The sequence below is a fragment of the Arachis ipaensis genome, chromosome B07 (genome assembly GCF_000816755.2).
Source record: "Arachis ipaensis cultivar K30076 chromosome B07, Araip1.1, whole genome shotgun sequence".
Classification (NCBI taxonomy): Eukaryota; Viridiplantae; Streptophyta; class Magnoliopsida; order Fabales; family Fabaceae; genus Arachis; species Arachis ipaensis.
Window position 1 is genome coordinate 114,929,411 of NC_029791.2, and position 8,425 is coordinate 114,937,835.

The following is an 8,425-nucleotide window of genomic DNA, read 5'->3' on the forward strand; positions in this document are numbered from 1 at the left end:
TTTTTTTTTTTCTTTTTTTTTTTTTTTCATTCTACATACAACAACAACAACAACAACAACAAAGCCTTTGTCCCACTAGGTGGAGTCGGCTACATGAATCAAATGGCGCTATTGAGCTCTAGCATGTATCATGTCTAAAAAAAGACCGTTTACATTTAGATCTCGTTTGACCACCTCATGGATGGTCTTCTTAGTTCTTCCTCTGTTTTTCACCATTTGTCCATCTTCCATCTCATCCACCTCCTGACTGGGTGCTTTGTCGGTCTTCTTCTCACATGTCCAAACCACGTGAGACGTGATTCTACCATCTTTTCCACAATAGGTGCTACTCCAACTCTCTCTCTCTTATATCATCGTTCTTTATTCTATCCAATCGCGTATGACCACTCATCCATCTCAACATCTTCATCTCTGCCACATTTAGCTTATGTTCGTGCTCCCCTTTAGCCGCCCAACACTCTGTACTATAAAGCATAGCCGGTCTGATAGCAGTGCGATATAATTTATCTTTAAATTTTAAAGGCACTTTTTTGTCACATATAAACCAGACGCACTCCGTCATTTTGACCAATCTGCTAGGATTCTATGATTTACATCCTGTTCAATCTCTCCATTATCCTGTATAATGCACCCAAGATATTTAAAACTTTTAACTTTTCGTAGGATGTTTTCTCTAATCTTCACCTCGTATTAGGGTTTTCCCTTTGACGGCCAAGCTTACATTCCATATATTCCGTTTTACTACGGTTTATGCGCAAACTATACACTTCTAGAGCTTCTCTCCATAAATCCAACTTCTTATTTAGGTCTTTCCTTGACTTTTCCACAAGAACGATATCCTCGGCAAAAAGCATGCACCATGACACAGGCTCTTGAATATGCTCTGTGAGTACTTCCAAGATTAATGTGAAAAGGTATGGATTTAAGGATAATCTCTGATGTAATCTTATACAAATAGGAAATTCCTCTGTCATACCACATTGAGTCTTTACACTAATTGTAGTCTCATCATACATGTCTTTAATTGCACGAATATATGCGATCCTTACTCTCTTCTTTTCCAAAACCTTCCATAGGACCTCCCTTGGCACCCTATCCTACGCTTTTTCCAAATCAATAAACACCATATGTAGATCCATTTTTATTACTACGATACATCTTCATCATCCTTCTTAACAAGTATATTGTTTCAATGGTGGATCTGTCTGGCATAAAATAAAATTGGTTCTCTGTTATTTGTGTCTCTTGTCTCGGCCTCTGTTCTATCACACTTTTTCATAACTTCATGGTATGCCTCATGAGTTTGATCTCTCTATAGTTTTCGCAACTTTGTATATATCCTTTATTCTTGTATATAGGTACTAAGGTGTTCTTTCTCCACTCATCTGACATTTTCTTTGACCTTAAAATTTCATTAAAAAACTTGGTTAACCAACTGATGCTTTTCTCTCCAAGGCCCTTCCAAGTTTTAATCGGGATATTATCGAGTCCTACTGCCCTGTCATTTTTCATCCGCTTTAGAGCCTCTTTTACCTCGAAGTCTCTAATTCTTCGATAGTAGTCGAAGTTTTGATCTTTTTCCCTCGTGCATAACCGACCAAGGCTCGGAAGAGTCTTCTGTCCTTCATTAAATAACTCGTAGAAGTAGCTCTTCCACCTTTTATTGATCTTTTCCTGTTGAGCCAACACCTCTCTATTTTTGTCCTTTATATACTTAATCTTATCCAAGTTTCTCGTTCTTCTTTCATGACTCTTTGTGATTCTGTATATACCTTTTTCTCCTTTCTTCGTACCTAAAGACTGGTAGAGACCCTCATATGTTCTTGTTCTTGCTTCACTTACAGCCACTTTTGTCTTTTTCTTAGCCGTCTTATATTTTTCTTCATTATCTGCATTGCGGCACAAAGACCGCTCCTTAAAGCACTTCCTTTTTGTCTTTATCTTTTCTTGTACACTCGCATTCCACCACTAGGATTCCTTGTCTCTTGGTCTTGTCCCTCTAGATTCACCAAAATTTTTTTTTGCTGTTTTTCTAATAATTTCTGCCATCTCCTTCCACATCTCCTCCGCGGTTCCATCTTCATCCCACTTTGCCTCTTCTCCTACCCGTCTTAGAAAGCTTCTTTGTTCCTCACCTTTCATCCGCCACCACCTCGTCCTTGAGTTCTTTGTATGATGTCTTTTCCTCAACTTTTTCCGTTCCACATCAACTCTGAAAATAAGCAGAAATTTTCTCATAAAGTAGGAAACTAATACGAAGGTTCATGACAAAGAATTGAAAGATTTTGTTCTTTTTGTTGTGTTAATTTATACTGCAGTTTGCACTTGTATGCATACCTGCATACATGTGACACTTTTCTTGTATTGCATGTGATCATTTATTATAATCATGTATAAATTACGGAATATAGTTAGCTTAATATTGATTTCAGGGAACTTCTGGAGCTTACTTCTTTGGGGGAATAGGTAGGACTATTGAACCTTCAATACTTTCAAGAGATGCTGGTTTAGCACTTAAGCTCTGGGAAACTACAAGTAATCTGCTATCGACGACCCCTTTTGGCGCTGAAGACGATTAACCAGATGTTAGCATTGGATCATGTGTTAAGACGTATAACAAAGTGCAGATGTGGCACTTGCCTGATGTAGATTGATAACCCGTTCTTCGAATGAAGTTCTGTGGTTTTTGGCTCTTGGAAGCTACCACCATTATTCCTGATGTGGTAGTATAGTCCTTTAAATGTGTCTAGCCACTAACACAATGTTAGTATTCAGTTTTTAATTTATCAGATTGAATGTGAGACACTTTTTTTTTGACAGTCTTGCACCCTATATTTATAGTTCATTTTCAATGTGACTTTGTATTTTGCATGGCATCTCATAGGTCTGCTACAACAATATAGCATACTTGTCGCACTATCACATGTAATGTAATTATTTGAGGACTATGCCAGCAAAGAAACTTAAAGGAACAACTAATAATGCAATTAGATCTTTTATTTATACCATTTTGCTTGTGACACATCATTTAATAAGTTAGTTCACATATTGATGATATATCAAATTTGCAACAAAAGAAAAGGCACCACCAAAAGAGTTAGGATTTTCTAAAACCTCTGTCGTTGCATGTATCATATAGTAACAAGGACCACAGAAAACCTCTGTGAAAACGGAGGACCTCAACCTCCTTGGGTGAACCCTTTAGGCTTTAGTATTTAATGTGGAATGTCTGTTACACATATTCAATGTTTATGATCAACTGTCATTGAATGGAAGATGCTTTTTACTTACAGCAATTTTTAAAGAATACTCATTTTATACAATGATTGATGGAAAAATATTGGATCTACAATCTACTCATTTTTCAAGTCACATTGCTCTTTGCTCAAATAATTATCTTTACTTTGGATTCACATTCAATTCTTCAGGAACTAAAATATGCTCAGAGATATCTAACATTTTTCATGGTTGACTACTCTGTACTTATTTAAGAATTGTGGGAGCCTAAAAATGGTGTAGTCCCATACTCTTCTAAAAGGTCAAATTATAAGTGTAATGGCTTGGTTTTGATCTTACAAGAATAAAGTTTATTGCATTGCCTTAAAAAAAAATACAATTTCCTTACTTGACAACATTTTGTTTAAGAGAAGATAATTTAAAAAAGTGGTAGATGGACAAAAATTTTAGGGAGAAAAAAAAAATTGAAATTAAAATTCCTTTAGCATATGTTTGGAAAACCATCCCTAAAGACCATGGTTAAAAACTAACCCTAGTTAAGGTTTTTATGGGTCCCAATCATTATAAAAAGGTGTATTTGAGTTAAGAACTAAAGTGAGAATATTAAAAAATATATATGTATATATAAATTGAGAGAAAAAAGAAAAAGAAAGGAAAAATAGAAAAACCTATTACCAGCACAACATTTAGTTCTCCCAATTTGAGTAGTAATTTGGGGCAAAATTAGATTCTCCACAGTTTTCTGAGGGCTTTTGACAGATGGGTCATTGTACATGGTGACCGTCTTCTCAGATTCAAAATTCTTGAAACGTCACTCAAACCCTCTTTTCTCCAATTAGGTAATTTTACTCTTCCCGTTTCACTTTATCATCTTCACTGCACCGAAAAGCTCACGACTTTACTGTGTTTTGAGCTTGTTCGCCAGATTCGGGGGTTCCTCTAGGGTTTCCAGCTCAACAAGGTAGCTAGCTCAGATTTGCTGAATTCGAAAACTGGGGTTTCGACCGTTGCTGCTACTGATTTTGAAATGCGCGCCCCTGTAGATCCGTGGCGGGATTCATTTCTTCCTTGAATTCAATTCACTGTCTGAACGAGGTTGATTTCCAAACAATTCTAGTTTCGTTGTTTGAAGTTTGAACCTTTTTTTTCGGGCTTGAAGTAGTATTGTTAGGACATTTTGGGTATTCTGAATTTCGCACGTTAGTTGGAGTATTTGTGTTTTTTATTTTATTTTTGGAATATATGGTTCAAATTCTAAAGGTTTTTTTTTTCCTGGGTTATTTTTACTGTTATATTTTGTTTAATGATTCAAAGTCGGTGTCTTTCTATTTGTGATCGCTTGGTGCTAGTTGCAGAAGGCATGAAATACGGTATTTACTAATGTGCCCTTCTTAGGATCATTGCGTTGAGCTTAAGTTTACAATTGCATAATTGATTCTTGAAAAGCATTTTACTGATCATAGTGATCAGAATAAGAGAACGTGCTGCTATTATAGTTTGTATGATGATTGGCAGTTTGCAGTTCATTTCAGTGTAGATCTGTTTTTTCCCGCTCCCAATTTTTATAGTAAGACATACTTTGGGATATGTTAGTTGAATGCAATATGTCATAATTCATTCATGTTGAAATATTACAGTTTCTGCTGTTTAAACAAGGTACTTGATTGTTTGATTAGACCTTTTAAACTTTATGAGTCAACGCTGAATACGTTTCAGATATTGATATGCTGGCTTAATATTGCCTATGGGTTTTCTACCAAATTAAGGATCTGAACTCCCTGTTATAAAACAAGTTCTAATATATCAACATTGTTCCTGCACATCTGGTTTGTTATGATCACGGGGGTTGATAAGATATCATGGCTATATCTGCAAACAGTATGATATGACGCTATGTGTGTTCTTATCATTTCTCCCCAACTTTTCTCCTTTTCTCCTTGTGAATATGTCATTACTTGCTATGTACTTTTCCACCTTTTTTCAGTAGATGATTATGTCATTAAATTTGTGTATTCTCTCTCTTTGGTGCATCTAATTTTCATTTCATGCTACTGACTGTATGGGTTTACTATATTTTGCAATGCTAGTGACCTAAAAAATTTGTCAAACAAAATGAAAGTTCTTATTTGAAGTTCTTGCATAATGTCATAAGCCACAACTTTTTTCATAGCTAACTTTTACATCTTTATATGATGCATCCTTTGAAATAGTGTTTTACTTATAAATGTCACTCAAGCACCAAAATTTTAGGAACTTCAGTAACATATCTCAGTTTCTTTTCTCTTTAGGATCAGGTGCAAAATTGACGGGTTTTGTCGAGCAAAGGGGGCTTGTTTTAGTATCTGGTGTTTCTGGTTAAATTCTGTCTTTTAGCTTGTGAGGAAACAACATATCAAAAAGTAATGATGGAGTGCAACAGGGATGAGGCAATTAGGGCCAAAGAAATAGCAGAGAGGAAATTTTCTGAAAGGGAATATGTTGGTGCAAAGAAGTTGGCTCTCAAGGCTCTAAATCTGTATCCGGCATTGGAGGATCTTCCCCAGTTTTTGCAAACAATTGAAATTTTTATCTCTGCTGAGAATAAAATTAGTGGAGAAATGGATTGGTATGGTATACTTGGTGTGAGCCCTTTTGCCGACGAAGAGACTGTTAGAAAGCAATACAGGAAGCTGGCTCTCTCTCTCCACCCCGACAAAAACAAGTGTTTAGGTGCAGAGGGTGCATTCAAGCTGGTTTCCGAGGCATGGAGTTTGCTATCAGACAAGACCAAGAGACTAGAATATAATCAAAAGAGGAGTTCAAAAGGTTTTCAACATAACACTTCAAACCATGTTGCATCTCAATCAGATACACCTAGTTCAAATGGTTATTATAATTTCAAGAAGGATAACACGAAAGCTGGAAATAGTAACTCTCGGAGATCTTCATCTTCAGTTCCACCTACACACAGAAGAGCTGAAACCTTTTGGACTATCTGCAATCGATGCAGGACACATTATGAATATCTGAGGATTTATTTGAATCATACCCTTTTGTGTCCCAATTGCAATGAAGCTTTTGTAGCTGTGGAGAGGGGTCCACCTCCCAATGTCTTTAAGTCACCAAATTGGTCTTCTCGACAACAGCATCAGGGTTCTCGACATCAATCTGGAAGTAATAACTCGAACTATCAGTGGAGTTCTCAATCGAGAATGGCTGGTTTTGGTAGCACAGATGGATCATCTTCCGTTGCTGCACAAGCTGCTAGTGTTGTGCAACAGGCAAGTGAGAAGGTGAGAAGAGACGGAGCACCATCAATTGCTGAATGGGAGAGGAGTCAACAGTCTAAAAGGAATGATGGTTCTTATTATAATTCAAAGAAGAGGAAGACTGATGATTTTCATGTTAATGGTTATCAAGGATACACGGCAAATCAAGGTCAGGTAAACTTGGAATCCGAAAGGCATTATGGTTTTTCAGGTATGACTGGCGGCAAGCCTTACAGCACAAGAGAATTGTCGATGTATGAATTAAGAAACATGTTGATGGATAAGTCACGGACTGAAATCCGTAAGAAACTACAAGAATGGAAATCAATAGCCGAAGCTAAGATTGCCAATAAGAGACAGAAAAGCCCAGTTACTGGCAAAACCAATGGTAATGGTAATAGGCATGTTGAAGTTGGTTCTTTCAAAGACCCATCTGATGATACAATTAAGAACGCAGTCTATGTTACAATCAATGTTCCGGACCCTGATTTTCACAACTTTGACTTGGATAGAGCTGAAAATTCTTTTGACGAGGACCAGGTTTGGGCTGCGTATGACGATGATGATGGAATGCCTCGATATTATGCCAAGATTCACAAGGTGATCTCTACAAAGCCATTCAGAATGCGGATCAGTTGGCTTAACTCTCGTAGCAACAGTGAATTGGGCCCCATGGACTGGATAGGGTCTGGTTTCTACAAAACTCTTGGGGATTTCAGAACCGGCAAGCATGAAATAACTGAATCACTGAACTCATTCTCACACCAGGTTAAGTGGAGCAAAGGGAACAGAGGAGTTGTCCGAATCTTTCCTGGAAAAGGCGAAGTCTGGGCTCTTTATAGAAACTGGTCTCATGATTGGAATGAACACACCCCGGATGATGTGATACACAAGTATGATATGGTGGAGGTGCTCGACGATTTCACCGAGGAGCAAGGCGTCATAGTTACCCCCCTTGTCAAGGTTTCCGGTTTCAGGACCGTGTTTAAGAGGCACCCGGACGCCGATCAGCAAAAGAGGATTCCCAAAGAGGAGTTGTTTCGATTTTCACATCAGGTTCCTAACTACTTGCTCACCGGCCAAGAAGCTGAGAACGCCCCAAAGGATTGTCGAGAGTTGGATCCAGCTGCCACTCCATTAGACCTCCTTCAGATAGTATCTGGTGATGCCAACAGAGCATCACTAGATAACAATGCTTAGAGAACCTAAGCAAGATGCACACCATAGTTCAATGAAAAAGAGAAATACTGCGTTTCATTGTTTGGGGAGAATTCAAAACCTTGTATAGCAGAAATGTTAAACGAGGAAGGATGACACAGAATAGGGAAGTGGGTGTGACTGATGCTGCAATATAGGCTTTTATTAAAATTGATGATTCATGAAAAAAGAAAATACTACACTTTCTTATGCGACTCTTGTTAATTTTGGAAAGCCTGACCCAGGATAATTTTTATAGTGATGCTTTTTCGTGTTATAATTGTGGATCAAAGTGATCCTCAGGTATTCGGTTTTTTGTTGTATAATTTTTCTTTTTATTATAAGACCCTTTGTTATTGGTAGACTGGTGAATATGTTCATACTCAAATGGTGAACGCAGTTGTCAACAGTTCCTCATTCTGTAAGCAAAATGATTTAGACTTAGTTCATATCATTTTATCAGTTCTACTTACATATTCTCTGTGAAAATTCACTTATTCTTATATGGTTGAAGATGTGTGTTTAAGAGTTAATATGAACGTCCAATTGATATGAAAAGTTGTTACTTATCCATTGAAGTAGTAAAGACTTTTGGTTGGAGAATTCAATCTCTTAAAAAAGGAAAGCTTACAGGTTAGTATTCACTATTCAGCACCTCAAAATAAGGAAACATATTCCATTATTTGCAAACTATATCCTTTAACTTCAAAGATAATTTGAATGTCGGTGTGGTAGAGGATACC

General features: G+C 37.2%; 2 protein-coding genes across 13 annotated transcripts in view; both read left to right on the plus strand.

The window, feature by feature from the left end:
• LOC107605937 (dehydrogenase/reductase SDR family member on chromosome X) overlaps positions 1 to 3,003 on the plus strand; it is a 7,083-nt gene extending 4,080 nt beyond the window's left edge. For 5 of the 9 annotated variants that reach the window (XM_016307887.2, XM_016307885.2, XM_016307886.2 and 2 more), the window contains one exon: positions 2,433 to 3,003. In XM_016307887.2, the coding sequence (XP_016163373.1) occupies positions 2,433 to 2,579 (147 nt within the window). In that variant the 3' untranslated portion in view covers positions 2,580 to 3,003. Of the gene's footprint in view, positions 1 to 2,411 lie in introns of all 9 variants that reach the window. The other 4 variants (XM_021106308.1, XM_021106309.1, XM_016307890.2 and 1 more) reach the window with 3 other exon arrangements.
• LOC107605935 lies at positions 3,867 to 7,717 on the plus strand. Of its 4 annotated transcripts, none has more exons than XM_021106302.1 (3): positions 3,867 to 4,076; positions 4,163 to 4,332; positions 5,510 to 7,717. In XM_021106302.1, the coding sequence occupies exon 3, from the start codon at positions 5,640 to 5,642 to the stop codon at positions 7,683 to 7,685; it is 2,046 nt and encodes a 681-aa protein (XP_020961961.1). In that variant the 5' UTR covers positions 3,867 to 4,076; positions 4,163 to 4,332; positions 5,510 to 5,639; the 3' UTR covers positions 7,686 to 7,717. The 4 variants fall into 4 exon arrangements, with proteins under 4 accessions (XP_020961961.1, XP_020961960.1, XP_016163369.1 ...); XM_021106301.1 differs by having other exon boundaries at positions 3,868 to 4,076; positions 4,151 to 4,332; positions 5,526 to 7,717; XM_016307883.2 differs by having other exon boundaries at positions 3,868 to 4,076; positions 5,526 to 7,717.